General features: G+C 41.3%; 1 protein-coding gene across 1 annotated transcript in view; it reads right to left on the bottom strand.

Annotated features, from left to right (window-relative positions):
• The window catches only part of DGKG (diacylglycerol kinase gamma), a 227,074-nt gene that overhangs the window by 94,326 nt on the left and 106,331 nt on the right, over positions 1-26,417 (bottom strand). Inside the window, exons 28-34 of the mRNA XM_031968754.1 lie at positions 22,963-23,049; positions 22,162-22,266; positions 17,449-17,522; positions 16,291-16,365; positions 11,948-12,033; positions 10,355-10,444; positions 8,261-8,421 (exon numbers count right to left, since the gene is read on the bottom strand). Coding sequence (XP_031824614.1) covers positions 8,261-8,421; positions 10,355-10,444; positions 11,948-12,033; positions 16,291-16,365; positions 17,449-17,522; positions 22,162-22,266; positions 22,963-23,049 — 678 coding nt within the window. The remainder of the gene's footprint in view (positions 1-8,260; positions 8,422-10,354; positions 10,445-11,947; positions 12,034-16,290; positions 16,366-17,448; positions 17,523-22,161; positions 22,267-22,962; positions 23,050-26,417) is intronic.

The following is a 26,417-nucleotide window of genomic DNA, read 5'->3' as shown; positions in this document are numbered from 1 at the left end:
GTATCAAAATGGAATTTGAACTCGTCTTGATTTCAGGTTGGGTGCTCTGTCCACTACACCAAACTGACTCTCTAATTTTATTTATTTATTTATATAAATATTATATATATATATATATATATATATATATATATATATATATATATATATATATATAAATACTGACTCTATTTACAAGTAGCTAGCTTATGAGCCCTTAGACTCATTTATTTAATTATCCAGAGCCATCTCTTCCAACATTTTTTTTCTTCAATATCCTTCCATGCCCATCTTTGTCAAGATGAATGTCTCTACTTCTTTATCTTTTACAAGAGAAACTGGAGCAGGAGTTTCAGTGGATGGATCAGAAAAGTCAAGAAGACCTGGGGGCGAACCTCACTCACCTCATACACTCAGATAGTGACCCAGGTTTTCACTTAAACCTTATAGGTCTCCAAGCTCTCAGCTCTAAAATGAGGGGTGAACTGCATGGTTTCCGAGCTCCCATTTAGCTGTCATAGATGTCCATGAACTTATGAAGTCACTTAACTTCCACAAATCTGGGTTTTTCTCATCTATTAAATGAGGGGTGGATTCAAGGTAGATTCAATGACTTTTAAGGTCCCTTTCTAAATCCCTAATTTTATGAATTGTTTTCACAGTTGCCGATGCAAGACAAGAAGGACAAAAGTCCCGTGAAATGATGTTTCTTGGTTACTTTTGAATACGAGACAAAATGAACTCCCATGGTCCCCCTGATGAGGGATGCCCCTCTGCGGCAGCTTTGCTGTATCTTGTTTTCATATGGAGCAAGAATGCCAATATGTTTATGAGTCATTTCCTCCTAATTTCCTCCAGTAGCGTCTGTGCTTATTGATCGATGGGTAAAAATGGCACATTTAGAATGTGAACAATTAAATTAATGCTTGCCTGTGTTCTGGAAGCTGGGTGATTCTTTGCACCTTCTATTTTATGGTCAGATTGCCACCATCACAAAAAGGGCTATTTTCTATTTTTATCTATGTCACGAGTTGTCACGGCCAAAACGTTCCTTACCTAGTGGCTAACCTTTCAGCTCCAGCCCTAAAGTTTTGTTATTTTCCCGATGGGACCCTTGATTGGAAATGGGGGTGGGAGATTTCCCTCCAGTCCTCGGTTTCCCCTATTAATAGCTTTCGGAATGCGCCTCCCCCATCCAGAGACTAGTTGTCCTTTCCTTACCTTAAGGGCTTGGGCCATGCGAGGTCCCTGGGGACTCCAGAGTTACAAATCGCCCAGGAATTAGGCTGTAATCAAAACTTCCTGTCACTGATACCCCTGATGCTTTGGCATTTCTGTAAACCTCAAATAAACGATTGGGAGGAAGATGCCAGGGGAAGTGGGGGGAGGTGGGTGTCTGAAACCCTCCACCGCTGATGGCATCAGTCAAAGGGACCATGAATGGAATGCCGGATCCCCATTAAGCCTGAAAGACTTATCTGTTTATTTGTGGAGAATGGCACTCAGGAAAAACAGCAGTGAGCAGTGAGGCTTGGGGACGGACGCTCTGCTCCCTAGCCCGATTCTGGGCCCCAATCCCTGGTGAGGAGGGGAAATCCAGGGTTTTTTGTCTTCATGGGACTGGGAAAGGGAGTATGGATTTTTTAGGGCAAACTCATCATTGTCCCTGGAAAACTAGCTGAGCCCACTGGCCCTACGGCTGGTCGGGGAACGGCAGCCTCTTTACAAATGACAGGCAGCAAACATTTGTCAATAATGCTTTGTACCGACTCCCACAGATACAGCGCAGTATTTACAAGGCTTCTTTGCCTAGGGTGTTTGATAATCAGTACAAACAGGGATGTAAATGGTAGGCTGGTTCCCCACATGTTGGCTTAGGAAAAAAAAAATCCATCTAATGCACATAGCCCTCCAAAGTTTAGGAAGTCAAATAAGGAGCAAGGCCATCTGCAAATGTCAGAGCAGGGCTCAGTCCGGGCTGGTTGGAGCTAACTGATTTTGTCAAGAGTGGCCCTTTTCAAATGGGAAAGAATGAGCATGCAAACACAGAAAAGATCTGCCATGTGATGGCCAAGGCAGATTAGCTCTGCAGAAGGATCTCTCGAGTCCCTTCCCCCATGAAAATCCCAATGGACTAAATAATTACTGACATTGCCTTTTAGCTCTGTGACCTCGTCCCTTCCCCCATGAGAATCCCAATGAACTAAATAATTACTGACATTCCCTTTTAACTCTGTGACCTTACGTGTGTGATCTCGGGTAATGTACTGCTTAATCTTTCTGGGCCTCAGTTTCCCCATATGTAAAGTAAGAGGATTCTATGGTCCCTCTAAGCTTTTGAGCCTAGGATTACCCCGCAGGATTTGGAGCTAAGGTAATAAGCATGGGGAAAAGAGCTGTTGAGTTTGGGGTCGGAGTATCTGAATTCCTACCCTTGTTCTCCTACGAGCTAGAGATCATGGCTAGACAAGTCATGGGGAAGTGTCACGGAGTTTGGGATCTCAGAGCAGAGGCCGAGTGACTTGCTCAGTCACATAGCTGGTGAGTATCTTTATGTGATTTGAATCTTTCTGACTCTGTATCCAGTCCCTGATCTCTCCTGACTTTACCTGATTCACATCTTTATTATAATGAAGAGGTTGGGAAAAACCAAAGCAAGAAGGATAAACTAAAGTCCTTTCCTATTCTCAATCTAGTTGTTATGACCTTATTATCACATATCATATATTATGGGCATCATATGTGATATATAATATCAGTTAACACATTAATCAGTGAATATGTTGCTATGACCTTGTGGTAAAATGTTAGGAGAAAGGAAGGATTAATTAAGAGTTTGATGTGGATCAAAAATGTTGAGAGAAATTCACTAGGTGGCGCTGCAATGGATAGAGCAATGGACCTGAAGGACCCGAGTTCAAATGTGACCTCAGACATTTATTGGCTGTTGAAGTCCCTTAAACCCAAATGCCTTCAAAGGCAAGACAATGAATAAAAAAAGTCAGGTGAGCACGGCAGGAGTCTTTCATTGTGTGTGGCCTATGGTTCAGTTAAACTGGCAGGGCACTCTCCAAATCCACTGGCTGGAACAAGTGGTCAACAGCGCTCTGACATTTTAGTTGAGTCTTTTCCCCAAGGGAGGACAAGGCTTTGTATTTCTTCAATAAATTAATTACACGCCAGAATTAACTAACCCTGACTTCTAATTAATCTATTAGTGGCTCTTAAGCATTTGGGTGATGAGTGTTCAGTTGCTAGACCAACCACTTAATGAATTAATTGATGCACCCATTTCATTTATCCAGTGCGTATTTATGGAATTCTGGTAGATGCACTGCCCTGAGTATAGGAGGAGATAAATGAGGATAGAATGACTCGGTTTCTCCCTTCCAGAAACTTGTCATGACTGAGAGGCAGGACGGTACCAGGGAGGAAGCTGGATTTGGACCAGAAGATCCAAATTTGAATTTCTCTTCTGTTACTACTGGGTGATCTCAGACAAGGTCCAGGTTTCTGTGATTGGCCCATGTGGCCTCAGAAGCAGAAGGCCAGGATGAAGCCCCCGTGCTCTGACGTCAAACCCCAGCCTCTTTCTGTGTCCCCGTGGGAAGGCTGGTGGAGTGCCCGTGGTGAGGAGCAGTGAGACAGGAGTGGTGGTGGGAGGAATAAAGAAGGCCCTTGGAAAGGGCTTGACGTCTGTGCTTGTTACATTCCCGGGGCTTAGCTGGCCACTTGGCAGACGTTTCATCCGTTCTTCTGGATTTGCTGATTGATTAATGAATTCTGACTTTGTTAATAGTGGAGAAACTCAGGAGAATTTTGAGCAAAGGAAGGTGACTGATTTTTTTTAAGGAACAGCACAGTGCTGGCAGATTGCAGAGGTACCTTTAATACTCTTCGTTTTAAAAATCAATTAATTTGACGAAAAATAAAGCACTCTGGGCTATACATTTACTCCAATTAGAAATGAAGAAGTAAGGAAGCATGTTTTAAGTAGAAGAATAGTGAGAAAAACCCGAGTTCAGATCCTTCCTCAGACATTTAACTGGGCAAGTCATCTAGCCAACCTATGTTAAATAACATCTATCTTTCAGGATTGTGGGAAGATCAAGTCAAATAATGACCATAATGTTTGCCACAGAGTAGGTATTTTATAAATGTCTGTTGATTGACTGACTGAGGGCAACAGCCTGATAAAGGAGTGGTTGTGGTACCTAGGTGAGAAGTCAGGAATTAATTTTGTGGGAATGTATTTGAAGAGGAAGGGGAAGAAGGACAAAACATTTTGGGGGAAAGGGTCCAGTCCTGTGATTTCCATTAGTTTGGAGAAATCCCTGGGAGAGGAAGCTCCACTTGCCAATGCAGATCAACAGTTGTTCTGCAGTATACAGTTTAGTCAATCACTTGTGTGGGGCTCGGAGAGGTGAAGTCATGAAGGGACATCATGAAGGAAGATTTAACAGGTTCATCAGATCATAGACTTGGGGCTAGCAGAGGCTCTTGGGCTTATCTAGCTGGACTCTTATTCTATAGACCAAGACATTTAAGGGAACAGAGGTTGCATGGCTTGGCTTGGCCAAAGTCCCACAGGAAATAAGGAGGGATTAGGATTTGAATCTGGGGCCTCTGACTTCAAATCCAGCATTTTTCCCAGTATGACATGTTGACTTGATAACTAAGTGGACACGAAGAATGAAGGGGATGAATGAATTAGGGGTGATTTCAAGGTTCAGGGGCTGAGATTGTGGCAACATTGATGGAAACGGGACAACGAAAGCTGGTTTGGGGGTTAAAGGAGGGGACCCATTTAGTTTGGGACTTGAGTTCTCTAATATTCATGAAAAAAAAACAATGAATATCTAAGAGAATGTAGGAGAGAGATGAGACTGGACTTTAGATGAGAGGTCAGCGACAGAGATGAAATCTCAAGATGGGATCCAGAGATCCAAGAAAAAGCATGGAAGAGGATGCTGAATTTCGAGCAACAGCCTCCATTAGATGACAGGAGGAGGAGAAGATGAGGACGAAAGATGCAGGGAGAAATATTCAGAGAGATAGGAATAGATCCAGGGGAGAAGATTGCCATGGAAACCAAGAGAGGAAGTGCTTTGAAGGGAAGAGTGCTTGGTTGATGGTGTCAGATGCCGCTCAATGAAGATTGGTGTGGAGACTGGACCAGTGGTTTATTAGCATAGAGAATTCTGGGAGAATGACTTCTACTGAGGCAGGTTGGTACCATCTTTGTAATATATGGTTGTTTTATTATTATTATTATTATTTTTGCTGAGGCAATTGGGGTTAAATGACTTGTCCAGGGTTACACAGCCAAGAAGTGTTGTGTCTGAGACCAGATTTGAACTCAAGTCCTCCTGCCCCAACTATCTGTCCCATAATATATGATCTTAAGAGTATTTCCTGCAGCACCAAGAGGCAAAAGAGTCACACAGGCCGTGTAACAGGGTTGGTTGATTGACTGTTGTTCTTTGTTCTTGAAAAGGACCAAAATGACATCACTCTTGGGGTCAAGGTATAGCATGTCTCATGCTGGCTGATTGGCTTAACCTGGGGGTAGACCCTGAACACAAGGCTGCAAAAGAGCAATGGGGAGGCAACATCCTGGCCCAGGAAGATCTTAGACTTCAAAGTTAGAAGACCCTCCCAAGTCGAGCCTCTGACACTTAGCAGTTGGACAACCGGGACTAAATCAGGCTTAGGCTATTCAGCTGGGAGGCAGTTTGTGAGCTGGGCGGCTGTGTTCTGGCTGCTCTTCAGAAAGTGGTCGTGCAAGACCTCGAAAGAAGCCCTGCGGCATGCATGGAGAATAAGAAATCTTTCAGTGGGGTCATGTTCAAGTAAAAATCCCTGCTTGTAGTTTAACAACTTAGAAAACCACAAATTAACATCATCGATGTCATATTGTAATTATATTTTTGTTAATCCAATTGTGTTTTAATCTGGTTCAGGCTCCAAGTTTTGCAGGCAGAGCCTTGAGTTTAATATCTCTCATTAAGAAGTAACAGAGACAAGAGGGTATTGAAGATATCGGGGTGACCTTGGAGTCATAAAGACCAGGGTTCAAGACCTGCCAATGACTAATTTCCTAGCCATATGTCACTCAATGTCTCCGTATCCAGGCAACTCTGACTCTAAATTAGAGAGAGGCCGTTGCATGGCATGGAATGACATCACGCCTGTACAGGTAGACATAATATACACACATACATGACATTCATATGTTCAATGCAGCACAGCTTGTATTGGTCTGATCAGCCACCGTCAGACAACCAGCTGACTTGATTGTAACACAGTGATATCATTTTGGTCCTTTTCGAGAAGGAAGGACAACAACCAAGGAACATACACGTATAGAAACATTATATGCACTCAAACAAACGAGACTGTACCTAATTTCTCAAGGGACGTGGGATTGACCCAAAGGACCAAGAAGACTTTGTGATATGAAGAAAAAGACTCAGTTTGGTTGCTCCCTTTTCTCTCTTTGGCCATTCTGACTTTTTGATTTAAAACAGGCAGTGCTGGGAGGTTGAGAGATGAATGATGGGGATGCCTCTGGGCAATGAAGAGCAGAGCCAATATTGGCCCAAATCAGTTGAGGACTAAGAGCTACTGTGACTCTAGCAGGCTCAAAGGGAGAGGGAAGAAGGTCACTTTTTTACCTGAATCCTTAAGCATGAAATAGAATGGAAATGAATTTTCTTCTCCCCATTTTTTCCTTATTAGCCAAGGGTCTTCATGCTAGGAAAATATCATCTGAATCAAAGACTGGGGAAGAGTCAGGTAGGAGGGGAAACAAATCAATTTTCTTTTGCATTTTTAAACCCATTTTATGAAAGTTACGTGATCAGGCATTGAAGCTTTGAATACAAAATGAAAAGGGCTGGAAGAGAGTATAATATTACATTGGGTGGGGGAAGTGAACTGAGAATATACAAAATACATTTCATATTGTAATATCTGAGCAATATTTCATCTCTAAGATTGGACTGGGAGGGTAGGATAAGGAGAGGATTTTTGTTTGTTTGTTTTAGCTACTTTTGCAATATGGAACCGGGAGCCTCCATGTCTGGAGAAAGGGACCAGACATTTGTAGACTTGAGTGATCTCTAGTGGCCAACCTTGAAACTGCAGCATGATGGAGGAATTCGCTGAGCTTAATGATGCCTGTAAGAGCACCAGCTTTAGGTAAAGCGCCCCTTGGTGGTTACCTCAGATATTGAGCTCTGAGCTCATTCAAACTCCTTGACCAGATTTTTACTAGAAGAGCACATAAGAAACCAATATTCCAAATGAATATCAAAATTGGTACATGTATATGTCAGTTATGTTTCTCTCTTATGATTTTGGCTATCCTCTGATACCCCTCAAATCTCCCTTTAATCCCTTCCCTTTTTATCCCTTTACTCCCTTTCTTTTTCCTCCCTCCTTCCCTTTCTCTCTCTTTTTTTCTCATTCCCTCCCTTCCTTTTTCCTCCTTCCTTCCCTATATTTCCCCCTCTCTCCCTCTTTCCCTTTACTCCCTCCTCTCTTTTTCCTCTCTCCTTTCCTTCCTTCCTTCCTTCCTTCCTTCCTTCCTTCCTTCCTTCCTTCCTTCCTTCCTTCCTTCCTTCCTTCTTCCTTCCTCCCTCTCTTCCTTCCTTCCTTCCTTCCTTCCAAAAATTTTGCTCATTTTTATAGCTGATGAGACCAAGTCTCAAAGAAAATAAAAGACTGGCTTAATTAGGGTTGAAGCTCTGATCTCCTCTAGACTATTAACCGTATATTTATTAAGTGCCTACTACATGCAAAACACTGTGCTAATATTGGGGATAAAAACGCAACAGTCCCTGTCCTCCAAGAACTTACATTCTCTGGTTTTTCCTGGTCCCAAGTAAACAGTGCCATTTCCATTATACACCACTGCCTTTTTAAAAAATCAAACTCCATCGCCTCATTCATTTCTGTAGATTTTCAGAACATTTCAAATTATATTGGCTCAGAGTAAACTTTGCTTTTGAAAAACTCCAATCTTAGTTGATTTTTATTATTATTATTATTTTTACTAATCTGGGTTTATGATCAATTTATTAGGGTGTGTGTGTACCTCTAGAGGCCAAATATATTTTGACAGTGAACAGACTGGTTCCAAAATTAAGGGAAGGGCTGGAGCAGACAGAAATGGGAAGCCAAGAGGGAAAGAAATGGGGCTACTCATGGATGCTAACTTTTCCTCACCTCAGTTGTTCCTTCATTAGATGGGAAAGAAGATCCCTAATCAACTCACCACACCAATAGAGAAATAATTATTGAACACGCAGTGTGGAACAGGATCTCCTTTACTGTCCTTGTCTTGAGGGGTGATTTCAAGGTGCCACCGATCCAGCATCACCTCAGAACTTTGCTCAATGTCCTTTAGGAGTTTGATCAAATTGCCACCTTCGTAACCTGGGGAGCATCGCATTCTATTAGCCAATACACTAGAAACTATCGACCTGTCAACAAAGACACATTCAATACATTATTGGCGATTGGGCAAAGGGATGCAAATGTTGTGAAGAACAATATGGCCTTGATAAGGATCAGGAGATAGATGATACATTTTGTTCTGGTCATATCATTTTTAGGTCTCTCTCCCCAAAATATCATAAGAGGGGAGAAGAAAAAGAGCTAACTATAATTTTTAAATCACTCATAACTGGTTTATGTTAACTATAATAGCAAAAACTGGTAAACAATCTCTATGACCAACAGTTTGAAAACAGTTGAATACATTTTAATTATATTGATCTAGTGGAATATCTTGAGTTTAGAAAGTGATAAATTTAAAACATTCGAGGAAATAAGGAATATGCTATGGAGCAAAACGAATTTAAAAGAAGTCTGTAGGACTATAGGAAAGAAAAAAAAAAGAGAAAAGAAAAGAAAGGGAAAAGTTATAAGTCCAATGGTGTTGGAACTTGGGTCAATTCCTGAATGGGACGTAGAAAACCAGTTTTTCCTTTGCTTGCTTTTTGCTGGTTAATTTATCTAGTTCTGCCTTGTTAAAGGCAAAGAGTTTGGGTTAAGAATATGATCTCTCTCTTGTTGGTTTGACTATTTGTGTTTGATAAATAAGTTGTTCAGCTGATAAAAGGGACATGAATTGAGCTTGTGAGTTCACTGACATAGGGAACTCCTGGGGAGGATGCTGGCTTTACCAAGGCAGCTGGCCCCTGCTCTGCATCTTTGGGTCCTAGAGCATTTCCTGAGGGCAATGGGAGATGAGTGATTAACTATGGGTCATACAGTCTCTGAGGCAAGGCTTCTTGGTGGCAAGCCCAAGAATTATGTGGCCTCTCAGGTTATAATTGCTAATAATAATCATTCTCAGCATAGGAGATACAGAATTGAACTCTGAGTCAGGAAGACTTGTGGTCAGGCCCTGCCTCTTATATTTCATGTCTGTGTGATCTTGGGCAAGTTATTTAATCTTTCAGACCCCCAGGCAACTCATCAAGACTTACAGAGAAGATGCTAATTCACACTGGTAAGTAAGGAAATTTTTTAGAGTGGCTAGGTGGCAACAGAGTGGATAGAGCACTGAGCCTGGAGTCAGGAAGGCTCATTTTCCTGAATTCATACCTGGACTCAGACTCTTCCTAGTTGGGATCCTGGGTAAGTCACTTTACCCTGTTTGCCTCGGTTTCCTCATGCAAAAATGAGCTGGAGAAGGAATGGCAAACCCCTCCGGCATCTTTGCCAAGAAAACCCCAAATGGGATCATCAAGAGTCATACGTGACTGAAAATGACTGAGTGAGAACAGCAGCAAAAATACACTCGAGTCAACGCTCTCGCGTGCCGTGTCAGGGGTGGCTACCTGGTTATGGGCTCCAAGGGATACCTGAACGCCTGTGGCTTTGGTGTACAAACTTATGTTTTTCAAGACTTTGGTAATTTGTTTGGTGATGAGTATGAGGGCTTGCGACTAATGAGTGCTTCATCAGTATTGGTCAACAAGCATTTATTAAGTGCCTACTGTATGCTAGGCATTGTGCAAAGTTTTGGGGACATAAAGACAGAAGACAGCTCCTGTTCTCAAAGAGCTCATATTTTAATTGGGCTGGGAGCTAAAATGAAAGCAAGAACATAGCTATAGAATCATCTTTATCTGAATTTCATTGAATATAAAGATTAGAAAAACAAAATAATGACGAGGGTGTAAACAATAATGATGACAATAACAATAACAAAAATAATAGTGAAGAGGGTCCCTCCTTATTCCTATTATGCTGAAGTTTGAATATGTGCTCACAGCAATTTTCTATATTATCCTTATCAATATAATTAAGCTAGATTCTTATCGCTATGGATAGATCCCCAATGGGAATAAAAGCTCACCTCTTCCCCAGCGGAGACACCTGGAAAGGTCATTTCCTGTTCCAAGAGGCAGGATTGCCACTTTTGGATGTTTGGCAAAATTAATCTTATCTATAAATCAAGGAATAAAAGGCACTGATGTGAGAGAGCATCAGATTTGGCCAATGGCTGCAATCCCATGAGTCACTGGCTCTTATCAGTGACTGACTCTTAATTCATAACCCTAGAGAGAGCTAAGATAGGACCAAAAGGAGAAACAGTGGGTTCTGGATCCCCATAATAGTTACCCCAACATGTGGTCCAAGTTGGAAATACACTTTTATTTTTCCTTAGCTGGTAAAATTATCTGTATTGGATTAGCAAACCTGTTAGAATTAAAGTGGGTGTAGTTGTATTTGATGGTTCCTAACCATTATTTAGTTTAGTCACTGAAGATAATGACCAACTATGAAAAGAATGACGACTCTGTATTTTGGCTCCTGGGGGAAGGAGACACTCAGTGAAAACCCCAAAATTGGCATTGCTAATGGTCATCAGTCACCATGAAAATCCTCTTCGTGGGATACTTGCCTCTATTGTGACTGCCTGTGGAATCAGAACTTCGCTCTCAGAAGGAGCTTGACTGTTGAATCTAGCTCTTTTTCGATCATCCTTTATATCAGACCTAACAGTTGGCCAGGCAGCTTCCATTCTAAAAGCTCTAGTGAAGAGGAGTCCATTCTCTCCCCAAACTGCCCATTTTACCTTTCATGGAAATTATGGGGACATTGTTCTTATATCAAACCGAGTAAGAGGCAGAATTTCATAATGGCATGGGAGAGCTGGCCGGGGAGTCAGGAAAATCTGTGTTCAGGTCTTGCCCTGTACACATACTGGGCAAAGCTCAGGGCTTTGGACGTTACTAAAATGCTAAGTCACCAAATAGTGGATTACATTGATAAATGGAGTTTCTTCACTGGGATTTTCATTAATTTTTGTGACCTCACTCAATTTTTATGGACCTCAGTTTCCTTGACTATAAAAGGGGCTTTTGGAGAGGCCTTAAAGTCTCTTCTATTACTAGATCAGGGTTTTTAAATTTGGGGTTCATGGACCCCTTGACAGAAATCAGATGATCTATAAACTTGAATGGAAAAAGTATTATATATTTATTTCAGTATTATTGGCTTCCTTTATAATCCTCCATGTTTTACTGTGTATATCGTTTTACATAAATTATCATTTTAAAACATAATTCTGAGAAGGGTTCAACAGACTTTACCAGACTGTTCTCAAGGAATCCAGAACATGAAAAAGGCTAAGAACCCTGCTCCAGATTTATGTTCCGGTGATATATTTCTGGAGGTAGCTGGTTCCCTCTCTCATCCTCTCTCAAGTTCCAGAAGCTTTCTGTATGGCCTCTTGGGAAATCAGATTTCCCTTTCTAGTTTGAGTTTCTAGTCTGCTTCTCTAAACAGGAGAGGCAACCATTCTTTTTCTGTTTACAAAAGTGAGCTATAATTATATTAGTAATGGAAATAACACGTAGTCCACGCTAGATTTTTCCTTTTTTTCAAATAGGGACTCTGCCCTTGACTTATCATCATCCCCCTTTTTCCCCACTTTGTTACTTACCGATACAATCCAGTACCCAACCGACAGTCCCATCTCCTCCACAAATGAGTATGCGGAAGTTTGGCACATAGCGGAAAAAATGCAGTCTGGGAAGAACAAGAAAAGTCAAAACAAGATGGTTTACTAGATAATACTAGATAATGGGATGCTGGGTAATTCAAGTGAAAACTTCCTTTCCTACATCTCCAGAAGTGTACCTGGGATGAAGAGACGAATTTGGAAGACACTGAAGGTCCTTAGCTTTTTAGATTAGGAGGGGCCCCTTTTATGGTCTCTATTCAGGTGGATTAAATGGGACTTTTGTGTATTATAAGATTCTGAGGGAGCCTCTTAAATGCCGGAAGCAACTTAGACAGTGATTTCAGTTGCGTAAGTGTTTTATTCTTTCCCCTTACACCAATGCTGGATGCCCAGACTGCTTGCCATCCCCTATTTTCCCACAGGTTCTTTCAGCTTTTTTGTTATCCTCTTTTCGCATCTCCAGAACTCAGCATCGCGCCTGGGATTTATCAGGTGTTTAATAAATATTGGAGCTGCTAGGTGGCGCTGCAGTGGATAGAGCACCCAGCCTGGCGTTAGGAAAATCTGAGTTCAAATCCGGTCTCAGATATAGTTGTAGGACCTTGGGCAAGACATCTAAGCCCATTTACCTCAGTTTCCTCATCTATAAAATGAGCCAAAGAAGGAAATGACCAACCACTATAGCATCTTTGTCAAGAAAACTCCAAATGGGATTAGGAAGAGTCAGGCATGACTGAAAACGACTAAACAAGACAATAAAGGTTTGTTGACTGACTGACTGGTGTTGGGAGCTGGATTCACCTTCCATACTAGTGCTAGGAATGGTATTGAGATAGTGTGATGGAGTCAAGATCCTGGGTCCAAAACCCACCTTAGATGCTTATTCCCTTTCTCTATCTTGTAGAAAGTTGTTTATTTTCCCTGGGTCCTTCCTCATCATCCAGCAAACATGTAATCCACTAAGTACCAGGCCCAAAGACAGGACTGAAACAGCCTCATGGAGGTTATATTCTTTTAAGCGCTTATTGTGCCAGGCCCAAAGAGGTTATATTCTATTTCTCTGGTAAATTGGAGAGATGGGAGCGAAGTAGAAGATTTCTGAGTCCCTAAATTCAGAAAGCAATGATTCTTCTGATAATATCAGAAGTCTTTCAGAGAAAGGCTGAAAGTATTTTTTATTATTTTCCTTCTCTAAGTGAGATTTACTCTGTCATAAGTAAAGATGACCATTGTCACTGGAACTAATGCAATGGTGAAGTGTCTCCACTTAGGAACTTAAAGACCTGGGTGTTGACCCCCACTCAATAGGGAGGTCACTTTGAGCAAATCACTTCTCCCTGCCCTGATATTTCAGTTTCCTGATTGGTCAAATAGGGGAAGGAATCCCTGTTCTACCACTTACCTCCCAGGGCCATTTTAAGCATAAAATAAATCTTTATGAGCCATGAAATACTGTTCATTTGTAAGCCGAAGCCTTGAAGGGCAGCGCGCCATAGGAGAGAGAGCTGGTCTCAGAGTAAGGAAGATCTATCCCGGCCGCACAAATCCACCTCTCGCTTCCCCAGGTGAATCTCTAACGCTATTAATTTCAGAGAAATTGGCCACCTGTATTGGTAGAGGGGCTTCTTCCCTGGAAGCTCCCCAAACTGGGATGAAATCACAGATCTAGTCTGCCCCCAAATGATGATTCTCATGCAGTTTTTGAGGTCCTTTGTGCTGGAGCTCTTGGAACTACTGAACCCAGAGTAAGGAGTATTTATATGGGTTCAAATGCAACTTTTGATGCTTAATAATACCTGAGTAAATTTAGGCAACTCACACCCTTTTCTTCATCTGCAGAATGAATAAGTTGGGCCAGAATACATCTCTGAGCCATAGATCTGAGATTCAGGGAGTTCAATATGTCAGACACAGGACCACATGTTGGGGTTCCATCCTATCAGACCAGCTTTTATTAAGAGGTGACGGGGGGGGGGTCAGGCCTTGGCCTAGGTGCTGGGGGCCCTGAGGGTCTACTTGCTGTTCTGTCAGTATACATCAAGCCATTCCTAAAATACCTGCAAGCTGACCAAGTCGCAAAAACGCCAACTATAGGTCCTGGCCAGTAGATGTCCCCAGCATGCTGGCCTTAGACTCCTACAACTTAACAAGGTCTCAAGCAATATAGATGGTTTCTGTCAGGAGCCAATGAACCAGGCCTTAGGATTCATGTGACTAGGGCTTCTGGGAAATGTGGAGGGAAAGCAAGCTGTGCCCACACTGAAACTGGTATCCATTCTCCTCTGACACTATTCCCACCTGGTGCAAACCCTTATCACCTCAAGGCTGAACTTTTGCAATAGCTGCTAGTGGGTCTCTCAGTCAAGATCCAGCCTACATTCAGTTGCCAAAATCAATTTTCTTAAAGTGCAGGTCTTGTACTGCCTGGTATATAGTAGGGGCTTAATAAAAGCATTATTGATTGATCATCATAAGAGTAACTTATCATATATGTATGTGTCTATCTGTCTCTATATCTATATCTTCAAAATTTGCAGAATTTTTATGTGTATCATCTTCTTTAACTCTTACAATAACCTTGTGTGGAAGGCACCATTAATAATTTTTATGTGTATTATCTCCTTTAACTCTTATAATAATCTTGTGTGGAAGCGTTATAATTTTTATATGTATTAACTCCTTTAACCCTTACAATAATCTCTTGTGGAAGGCACCATTAATAATTTTTATGTGTATTATCTCCTTTGACCCTTACAATAATCTTGTGTGGAAGACACTATTAATAATTTTTATGTATATTATCTCCTTTAACCCTTACAATAATCTTGTGTGGAAGCATTATAATTTTTATGTGTATTATCTCCTTTGACCCTTACAATAATCTTGTGTGGAAGACACTATTAATAATTTTTATGTGTATTATCTCCTTTAACCCTTACAATAATCTTGCGTGGAAGCATTATAATTTTTATGTGTATTAACTCCTTTAACCCTTACAATAATCTTGTGTGGAAGACACTATTAATAATTTTTATGTGTATTATCTCCTTTGACCCTTACAATAATCTTGTGGGGAAGACACTATTAATAATTTTTATGTGTATTAACTCCTTTAACCCATTACACTAATCTTGTGTGGAAGGGACTATTATTATTCTCATTTTACAGATTAGTAAACTGAGGCTTGGAGAAATTAGATGATTTACAAGGACAAGTTCTTTCAGTGTCCCCTGTGGGATTAGGACCCAGGGCTCCTTGACCCCAAGGCCAGAGCTCCATTCACTATAACACACCCTCTCTTACTATGTGTCTCCCTGCTCCCCTGGTATTTTGAACCATGTCTATCCCATTCCTGACTAATAGCTGCTGGCCTCTGTCCCATCTGGGTGTGTCCTGTCCCCTTTGGAAGGACGCTGGTTTTCAGATCAGTCTTTCCTTGGGTTCTTGTCTAAGGCACTGTGTTCTGAGGCTCTTCCTGATTTGTCTCTATAGGGCATCAGCTATGATATATCTTTTGATAATCCATCTGCTCCTGGGGAGAACAACACATAAATCCTAAAGATCCAGGTCCTCCTTTTGGCTACTGTAGTAATTTGTACTTCATCCCCAGAGATTCTGGAGTTAGGGGGCCTTGGTTTAACATCCCACCACTAAAGCTTGGACAAGCACCTCAGGTTCCTCATCTTTAAAATAGGGGAGTTTGGCTAGATAACCTCTAAAGTCCTTTTTGGTTCCACATCTTGGGCCCTGTCAACCTGTAATTCCAGGAAATTTCTCCACAAAACAGAAAGGTTAAAGGTTTCCTTGCTTGCTTTGCTTCTGCTCAGCTTTCTGGTCAAAGCCTCGACAAAGAACAAAAATCAGGGAGGAGATAGTGGACAAATCAGGGGCTTGATGCTCCCAGAATGTGGAGGAGCGAATTGTTGAGCGTATGACTCATTACTCTGCTATTTAATTTTCACCTAAATTTACTTGGTTACAACTTGTAGAATATGAGTCAATACTTATACAATACAAAGGAATTTACCAGCCCACTATACCTGTCAATCAAATAAATGACAAGGGCAGTTTCCCCCTATCCATTATTTTGCCAGGAGTCAAGAGGCTACTTCCAAAATGGAGACAGTTAATAATATCTGTTCCTGAGACTCTCCAGAAAGAGAAGGTGGAAACTGAGGAGTTTTTGAAGAAAGGGAGAGGAAGAGAGAAAAATAAGTGGGAAAGATGACGTAAAAGGGAAGATGGAACATCAGAAAATGGCATATTATGGGATGAAAGAAGAGAAAACTTAATAAGTATCAAAGGAGATAGCATCTTCATACCCTGGAGTAGGCCCCGTTTGCGCCAGGTTGTAAATTTGTCTGGGGTTGAGCAGATACTGGAATTTCCGAAGGACTCTATAGGAACAAAACAGAAGGGAGAGAAAAGCAGAAACAGAAAGGAAATGTCACTGGAAGCAGTTATAGCAGACAGGTGACCTCATCAGTCCACTTCCAACCTACGTGATGAGGATCTTTTCAAAAAGCAGAGAGACTGGATAAGCTGAAGCCCATGGCAGGTTCTGGACCCCTGACCACTTCACCAGGAAGAGAGCTGCCTCTCCCTTCCAGGAGAGGAGTGGAATGATTGACAGCCTTCTGACCTGAATGTTCTTTTTTCATCAAAGCACAAAAGGAGCCATCAGCAAAAAAGACCATGGAACCCCCATTTTGATAGTTTTTTTTCCTTCTTGGGGGTCCTATTTATACTTTTGGTGGTGTGACTGCCCATTATGCATGGGCTTTCAAAGCATGGGAGAAGGCTTTGGATCATGAGCCTTAGGAACGAGGAGGGAGGACCGAGTTAGAAAGTACCAAATTTTGAGTTGTTTTTAAGTATGAAGTTTAAGGCTTATGGAAACTCAGTGTAGAAGGCAGAGAGTCCTTCCCCGAACCTTCCTTCTTTGTCCCAGTTTGCTTCCATTTTAAACATAGTTGTGAAACTTAGCTCTTGGTGGCTATGTTGCAATGACCTCTGCCCCCAAACATGGCGGTCTCTGTGACCAGCAATGAGAAACTACTTCAAAATATTAATTTTCTTTCATTCTCTGCTAGAAGTCTCTAAAATATGTCCAGATGGATTCTTGCTGATGAGGTGAACACCTGCTCTTCTCAAAGACACGTCTCAGGCAAGTTGGTCTGGCGAAGATTTCTTTTCTTGGCCTTTTTTCTACTCTTCACATCCCTCTAACTGTGGTCCAACTTCTGACTCTATCTGGACCCAAGACTATAGCTTATTTCCAAGAATAAACTCACCAGATCACTCATCCCCTTAGTTCTTTTTATAGTTTTGAGTAAGAAAGGTGTTGAAAAATAGGGGAGAAGAAGGGGTGCCTCTGCAATTTCCAGTGACATAAGAAGCTTACTATAAGGGATTCAAAGATGGCTGCTTTACAGGTCTTTCTTCTTGAAGAAAATAATAATAATAATAATAATACATACCTTTCTCCTTGTCTTCCTCCACTCTTAGGATTGAGCAAGACAAGCAGGGGATGTGTGTCCTTTGGTGGAATAATCTGAAATACATGGGTCAAGAAAACGCTTACAGAATCCCAGAACCTCCGAGATCATCTAAGCCAGCTCTCTCCTGAACATACCAACAGGCAGTCATCCAGTTTCTCATTTGAAGGTCTACACTGATGGGAAGCTCACTACCTCCAGAGGTTCCTCTAATAGGAATATGTTCCGGGCATTCCTGTATCTGTTTCTGAGGCAGAACCATCTGTAAATGTCAAGGACTCTGGTGGGGGATCTTTCTCTCGGGGTTCTCTGTAGCTGTGGTTGCTGACATGTCAAAGGGCTGCTGAACCTGCTAAGGTAGTTGCCAGGTCAAATTTCTTTCTTTTTAAAAAATTATTATTTTATTTTATTATTATTATTTGATGGGGCGATTGGGGTTAAGTGACGTGCCCAGGGTCACACAGCTAGGAAGCATCTGAGATCAAATTTGAACTCAGGTCCTCCTGACTTCAGGGCTAGTACTCTTCCCACTGCGCCCCCTAGCTGCCCCACCAGGTCAAATTTTTACAAGGATGCTCTCTCTTGTTAATGCTACAGGGATACAGTGGATACAGGGTTGGTGACACATTTACCAGAGTGTCGGTAGAATAGGTTGGTGGCTAGTGGCTGTGGGTGGTGGCTCCACAAGGGATGCTTCCCTGGATGACAGCCATGGAGCTGGCTGGATGCAGGGCTGGTTGGCAGGGTGTTCTTGTTATTTCCAGGACTTTGGGCACAGGCTTCTAAGTCATCTCCACCAAAGTTTTTGGGTGGGAATGGTTTAACCTATCTGGCACAAACCACTTCCTGCCTTTTTTTGAAAGCCAATCAGATCTTGGCTGACTTTCCCTATAGAATTTTAATATATGGGATGCAAACTATCCTTTCTCTGAATTTTTTGAAACAATCTTCAGACATATCCCAGATTATGTTTCTTTCTTGTTCTTTATCACATATTCTAAAGGGAGCTCATTACCTTCTCATAAGGTTGTCACTTTTTCTTTGTTATAGACCAAGATCAGCTACAGAAGAACAGTTCCATTGTTCATTTTTTCTTTTTGAATGATGAGATTATTAGGAAAAGGTCTACTCACCTGCTTCCCCACTGCCATTTTCAGACAGCTCTTTTGCCACTATCACCCAGAAATCTTTGGTTTTCACTCTATCCATTCAACTACAGCCTAACGTCAATCACCAAGTAGTTATTCTCTCAACTTTTTCAAAGAGCTGAAGATCTAATTCGCATCTTCTTCCCCACCCCTTTTACTTAGGGACATCAGTACACATATCAGTCTGGCCAGCTTATTAATCACCTCAACTCACAGTCATAGATTCAGAGCTGGAAGGGACCCCTCACTAGTTTTACAGATAAGTCAGGAAGTAAAGTGATTTGTCCAAGGTCACACAAGTAAGGCCAGCTTTGAATCCACATCCTTTGAATCCAGAGCCAGTGTTCTTTCCATTGTACCACACTGCCTCTGTGACCTAGATCTTTATCCCCTTAGGCACCCACAGGGATAGTCATATCTTGATCTCATCATCATGCAGAATCTTACTACTTTTGAGGTTGTCTTTCTTCTACTCTGTATCTTTCCCTTCTTAATGAAAAGTCTGTGAGGTCTCTCTCTCCCCCTCTGAATCTCTCTCTTTTTCTGTACTTCTCCCTCTCTTTCTATTTCTCTCTGTCTCCCAGTCTCTCCCCCTTTCTACCTCTTTCTTTCTATCCTTCTCCCCTTCTATCTCTCTCTTTTCCCCCTCCTCCCTTTTCCCCCTCTCTTTCTCTCCTTTTCATTTTTCTTCCTTCCTCTCCTTTTCTTTAAGAACCTTTCCTGTTTCTCCCTTCTCATTGTGGAGATGCACAGGGGCGTTTGTTACTAATTAAACTCTGGCAGTAGCCTCCTGGCAGAGACAAAGTAACAGTGATGTGGGTGGGAAAAATTGTCACCATTTACTTGATTGACAGGCAAGGCATGTTGGTACATTCTTTGAGTTTATCTTCGAGACTACGTTAATTTTCCAAATGAATTATGGGAGGCACAGGCAAAGGAAACAGAACCGCCTTACTGTATCGCTTGACTTGCATTTAAGAACTAAGTTCTACAATGCTGTGGCCAGGAAAAGATAGAGAAACAGATAGCAAGGTAACTGCTCACATGCAATGTCATTGCTCATTTTTTCCCAGTAGTTTCCAGTTGAGATATGGCTCAAGCCCCCAGCCCAACCCCTCTTCCTTCCTGACTCTGCTTTGTGGATCTCATTGCTTGTCACCCATTCATCCAGAAGACTGGGCAATGCCCCATTAGCCCTTCTGCTTTGTGACAGATTCTTAGTGAAGCATGTTGGGAGATAAGCAAGGTGTACTACAGTAATTAAAGGGAGACTCTCAAGCCATAAGATTTACTTATCCCTCCATCCATGAGCAGAGATGATTAAGAAAGATAAACCACTTGATGCCTTTTTACTTCTTTTTATTCCCCATTCTGGCAAGGTAGAGCAGAGGCTCAGAATGCTGGGGTTTAGACAAGAGCAGAGGAAAGCCTGAGAATGAATATTTACCTTAGACCACTGGCCAGAAGCCACGTGATTTCTGAGAGACATAGAATCTCAGAGTTGGCAGTGATCTTTGGGCCGTCTAGTTCAAGTAGCTACTAATTTAGAATCCCTATTAAATCCCTGAAGAATGGCTTGTAGATGCTGCTCAAGGTCTTAGCTGAGGAGATAATCTGCTGTTGGGCATGTGCTGCCACCAGTTCAGGCAGGTTGCTGAGAGCTGATTGTTAAACTCTCACTGAGAATATTTACATCTTAGAAATGGATGAATGCTAAAGGTTAGGGCTTGATTTTTGTTAATTTTTTGGTCAATTATCTCAATTTTAGGAAGTAAGGGAAATGTTAATGATGCAGGTTAAACTTAAAAGTGTGTCAATAAAACTTTTTTCTTTTTAAAAGCCAGTTAAACATTTATCAAGATATTCCTGTCTGCTCCCAGATTATTCTAGTTCTCCAGCATCTTCTTAAATTGTTTCTCTTTAAGCCTCACTTCAGTTTGCTTTTCCATCACTTCTATTCACTGTTCTGAGTTTTGCTCAGACAACAGGATGAATCAAGTCCCCCTACTACTGGGCCTTTTGAAGGCTTGAAGATTGCTATCATAGCCTCCCAAAGCCTTCACTTCTCATTATTTCCTTCTGTGGATCTCTGGGGAGACTTTAAGGGTGGGGAGATGATTCCCCTCATTACCATTCTGGACAATCTAAAATTTGTTCATGTCCTTCCTTAAGGGGGTACCGTCAGAAGGACACAGCATCTCACATAGTGCTTGGCCAGGGCAAACCCCAAGTGGATGATTCCCTCCCTAATTCCACTCCCATTTCCTATATTAGGCAAGGAAACTAAACCCTACGTTGCTGTCTAAATGGCCCTAGGTCTGGAATCAGAAGAGACTCTGCCACGTATTTCCCAATTCCTTCAGGAAATGTCACTTCATTTGTTTTTTAATCTGTAAAATGAGAGTATTGAAATAAATAACCTCTGAGGCCCTTCCTAGCTTCAAGTCTATATTCCTATGAGCTTTTCCAGAAGACCTGGGTGTGAATTTTGCCTTTTCCAATTAATTATCTATATGGCCTTTGGTCAGTCTCTTCATATCTCTGGATCTCAGTTTCCTCTTCTGTATATAAAGAGGGGCTAAAATGGCCTCTGGGGTCCCTTCTCGCTTCAGATCTATGATTTTATACTATTATTTTTGTCTGGCGCGTCACATCCTGAAATCCCATTTTGTCCCATTGCCTGCCCACAGCTTGGATTTGGATCTTGGCAGTCCTACTTTGGGTATCCCTTCTTGGTTGCCAATGGAAGGACCACATAAGACTGCCCTTAAGAAAAGGAAGTCGGGACATGAGTCCAGGGAGTAGTACTTTAATATCCACTTTTGTATGGGCTGTGTTTATGTAGCGAGTATTTCTATAGTGATTGTGGCAAATGGATGGGCATTTTAGGTTTCCACACTTATAAGAATTAAATTGGAGAAATGGAACATAAATTAGAAAACTGAAACCCACTAGAACATCAAAGAGTGATCAAGAATGTAAGCTCCTTGGGGCAGGAACTGACTTTTGCAATCAGGAGTGATGGCCTGAGATTTGAAAAGAATCTTGTTCTTTGTCCCTAATCCTCCCCTGTTAGCTTTCCCCTTCTAGAATGTAAGCTCCATGGGAGCAGGGCCTGGGCTATGTCATGAGGGGTGGATGTTCATGTGGTGTAACTTCTGTAACATCCAATTAATGAGGAATGGGGGAGGGGGAACTTGTGCTTCAGGACAGGAAATAAAATGTCGCCTTTGGAGTTTCAAAGGCACCTAGGCACCCATTCTTGCAAGAATTAAAATAAACTTTGCTGCGTTTATCAGTGAATCGGTGGAGTTCTTGGTAAGATATTTTGTTTCTTCCAATGATTTATCATTTACAAAATATATATTATCTGATTTGATATTCACAACTACTTTTGGTAATTAAGTGCCAATTTCCATTTTACAGATAAGGAAACTGAGATCAAGAGAGGCTAATGGATTTTCCAAGAGCAAGTGTCTGAAGTTTATAGACTTTACGAAGTGGCAGGATAAATGGCAAATAAAAGATTCCAGGCAAATTCCTGTACCTGTAATCCATGTCCATCCATCAAGGAGGGGTGGATTGGTTTATTCTCCGCGAGAGTAGCCTTGGAAATGAAGCATTTACGCAAATCATTCCCCTCTTCTTTGACCTAGAGAAGAGGTAGGAAAAAAGCCAACCATATGTTAGATCAAAGATGGTTAATACAAAGAAACACACTATGGTGGGCTAAGGAACTTTCCAAAGAAGCGTTCTTTGGCCAACTCAAGCTTATTTCCCTGACCTCTCCTACTGCAAGATCGTACCTTAGTTTGTAGGCTTTGGTTGTGGTCCATGGAGGCAGAGATTGACAAAAAACAAGTGAAAAAGGAAATATTTCCCCAGGAGAATGGTAGATTCTCCAGGTCAATTTTTGTCCTTTTATCCCCAAGCTTCTTTTTTCTCTCCTCATCCCCCCTAAATATAAACTAGGGCAGGGATTATCTCAATTTTAAAATTTGCATTCTCACAGTATAGCCCAGTGCCAGGCACTTTGTAGGAACTTAATAAATGCTTATCAATGACTTGCTATTGAGTCCTTTCAGAGACAAACGTCACAATGCTTTACGCCTGACTATGGGTTTTCCTATTCTATCTTTGTTGACTTGTTAATGGACTGGATAAATAAAGAACATTTTTGGGAAATCAGGACACTTAAATTCCAATTACTTGGTAATATCATAATGGGCTCAGGGCAGGACAAGGCACATTAGCATCCAGACTTGATAATGAATCTCTGATGTATTTTAATCTAAGGAGGTCAGTCACAATGGAAGAACAATGGAAAATGCTGAGCAAGCAACTGTACCAGAGACTTAGTCCTTATTGATCTCCTGAAGTGCACCATGGTTCTGTCTTTCCGTAAATATTCTTCCTCAGACATTTCTTCATACTCCTTCATGGAAAGAAAAAAAAAAGCCAGCCAAATCTTAGCACTGTGTTAAATACTGGAGATACAAGGGAAAAAAATAAAGAAGAAAAAGAAAGAAAGAATTCCTGCCCTCGAGGAATTTCCATTCTAACAGAGGAGATGACATGAATATAGATGATGGGAGTAGAAGAGTTCCTGTCTTGTCAGGAAATATACTCCCTCTATGTAACAATTCAGTTTGAGTCCACCCTAATGCGGCTTCATTTACACAAAATAGCCAGTTACACTGATGTATGGGATAAACTGAGTGAAGACCTCTCATGGGAATATGGCCTTGAGACTTTGCAATAAGTTGATCTATATAGCTAAAAAGCTGCAGGTGTTTGACTGTTTTAGATGAACATTTCCCCCTCCTGTTCCCCCCACCTCTTAATTAGTATTTAAGTACTTTTAGAGGCAATACTGGCTTTGGGAATTCAGGTAACAGAATTCTCTCCTCCAAGAATATCTGCTTGTATATGTTTGTTTGTTATTAATATTCTTTTGTTTCTGAGATAGACTTCTTTGTTTAGAGAGTAAATCTGGATTCCCCCAGATAATGGGAGAAAAAGTCGGGGATGGGGAGGAGGAGAGGTTGGGTACTTTTGGTCTATTTAATTTTATCTTTTGCCGTTTGTGCTTTGCACTCCGCTACTGACGCATTGTCTATTGGGAGTTGCCCTTTCTCATGAGATCATAATAAATCCCTTTCACCTTTTTTTTACCTTGAGAGTCTGGGTAAGGGTCACCGTCCCATACAAATGATGATTCTTTTAGATCTTAAACAAAACTATTGGCTTAGCAATAAGATCCAAGAGTTAATGTCACAGATAAGTGTCACAGATATTCACATTAAAGTCAGTACATGAATCCCAAAGTTCAACACATTCTTCATATAAATGGGTCACATTCTCCCACCAATTCTCATAGTATCTGTGAGGGAGAAGTGGGACACAAGTATAAAAACCTGTCCAGGAGGTCCGTGGGTGAATATAACTCACAACTCTGCCCTTGTAAACGTTAATGTCTTTTTTCTAGATAGATAGATAGAAAATGTCCAAAAAATTTCATGATGGACATAGCTTCTTTGTGGAAGCTTCATGTTCCTTTTAGTTGATTCACACAGTGCTTGACTAACATCTTCTTAGAATAATATCTCATCCAAACTATCTGATTTGCTGAGTGAATTCAATGATTCTTTGTGTTCAAGATATTTCTTTGCTCAACTGGACCTATTCTTCTATAACAACTGTTGTATCCGTCACTTCCAGTTTCATATTTAATTATGCAGGTTGGAAATCTGTCCTTTTATACCTCCTTTCTTTCTGTTTATTTCTGACCTATTTGGGTTCAAACTCTGAAGACACACTTTATTTCTCTCATGTCCTAGAACAGTGCTGGGGTACTACAGTTTGTCACATTTAGAATGAACAGTTGTTTCAGAACTCTGACTCAGAATAACTTTTTTCTTAGAGCTCTGAGCAGATTTAGTTCAACAACAAACTGGTCCAAATGAAAGGGCAGCATATTAAAAATAAGATGATTTATACTTAAAAATAATTTATTTGAACCCAATTCTCATTCTATATCCCTTATCTCTTTCATGGTTAAACTTGGGAGAATGGCCTATAATCAGCATGCCTATTTTTCCTCATTTGTTTTTAGAGGCAATTGCCCAGGATCACACAGCTAGTAAGTGTCTGAGGCTGGATTTGCACTCAGGTCCTCTTGACTCCATTGTGCCATCTAACTGCCCTTCCTCACACTCTTCTGAACTCTCTACAATATGGCTTCCAACATCATCATTCAAATGGAAGTGCTTTCTCCAAAGTCACCAATGGTCTTTTAATCGTCAAATCTAATGTTTTTTTTCTCAATCCTCATCCTACTTCCTTCTGGACGCTTTCTCCTCCATGTCTTAGTGACCTTGCTCTCTCCTAGTTTTCCTCCTGTCTGCTCCTTCTCATTTCATTTGTTGTTTAGGTCATATCCACTAATCTTGGGTATTCTTCAGGCTCTGTTGTGAACCACCTTCTCTTGCCATCCTATACAGTTTTACTTGGTTATATCATCCCCTCCCGTGAGATAATTTCCAGATCCATGCATCCAGCCAGAATCTCTCTGCTGAACTCTCATCTTGAATCACCACCTTTCTTGGACATCTCAAACTAGACATCCCATGTGCATCTCCAACTCACCATGACCAGGACAATATTTCTCTTTCCCCCTAAACTCTCATCATTTATGAATTTACCTAAAATTCTCATTATTTCACCAAGTATCCAAGATCATCTTGTTATCTAAGTGTCATCCTGGCTCTCGCCCCTTCCTTCATATCTAATCTGTTGGCAAATCTCATCCTTCAAGCCAGTTCAGATCCAACCCTCTGCTGAAACTCTTTCCTGGTCTCTCCACTTTCCCTTTGGAAATGATCTTGTTGACTCGATAGAAATCTTCTATGTGTTCCTATGTATGATTTTCATGTCTGTCTTTCCTATTAGAATGTAAATTCGGGTGGTGCACTGAGCCCAAAATCAGGAAGACCTGAATTCAGATGTGGTCTCAGATACTTTGGTGTCCCTGAGCAAGTCACTTAACTCCAATTGTCTCCTGTCCCCTCTCTCCCATCAAAGAACATATGCTCCGGGAGGGTAGAGGTTGTTTTTTGCTTTGCTTTATTTCCCCACTGATTATTATAGTGACATAATAAGCTCACTTGAAGAAAATACTTCAGAAAATTCTGGTTTTATTAGCTTTGTCCCTGGGTGGGAGTTGGGGCCTCTTTCCTCTGTTGTAAATTATGATTTGGTTCTTGTTACCTCATAATGACCTTGCGCTAAGTCGTGTGAAGATTATGATGATGAATGATCATTATGTGGACCCATGATTCACTGGGTTAGGGCACTCTCTATTCTTCTACCAAGGCAGCTCAACACCTGCTTGGTAACTCTGGTTTCTGAGTTGTTTTCTGGGATTGTCCAGAGTCCCACAGCCTCTACGTCTCAGAGACAGGACTTGAGTGAAGGCTGTCCTGACTCCGAGATTAACTGCTTTAGAATATAATTATTCACGTTCCCATTTTGCAGATGAAGAAACTTGCATGGAGCAGAGCTGGAACTAGAATTTGGGTTTCCTGAACTCAAGTGTATTTATTTAATGTCTCTCATGTAGGAAAGTAGCAGCACTGAAGAGCGAGGGGTCAGGACCATCAAATCTAATGTCTTCATTTTACAGGTAAGGAAACTGAGGCAAGGGGATATGAAGGTCCCCTGAAGGTCTAAAGGGCACACAGTTAGGAAGTGTTGGAGATGACATCTGAATCAGCTCTGGTGATTCTCTCGAAAGGCTCTTGG

Source organism: Sarcophilus harrisii, chromosome 4 (assembly GCF_902635505.1).
Source record: "Sarcophilus harrisii chromosome 4, mSarHar1.11, whole genome shotgun sequence".
NCBI lineage: Eukaryota > Metazoa > Chordata > Mammalia > Dasyuromorphia > Dasyuridae > Sarcophilus > Sarcophilus harrisii.
This window is presented reverse-complemented; position numbering and strand designations above follow the sequence as displayed.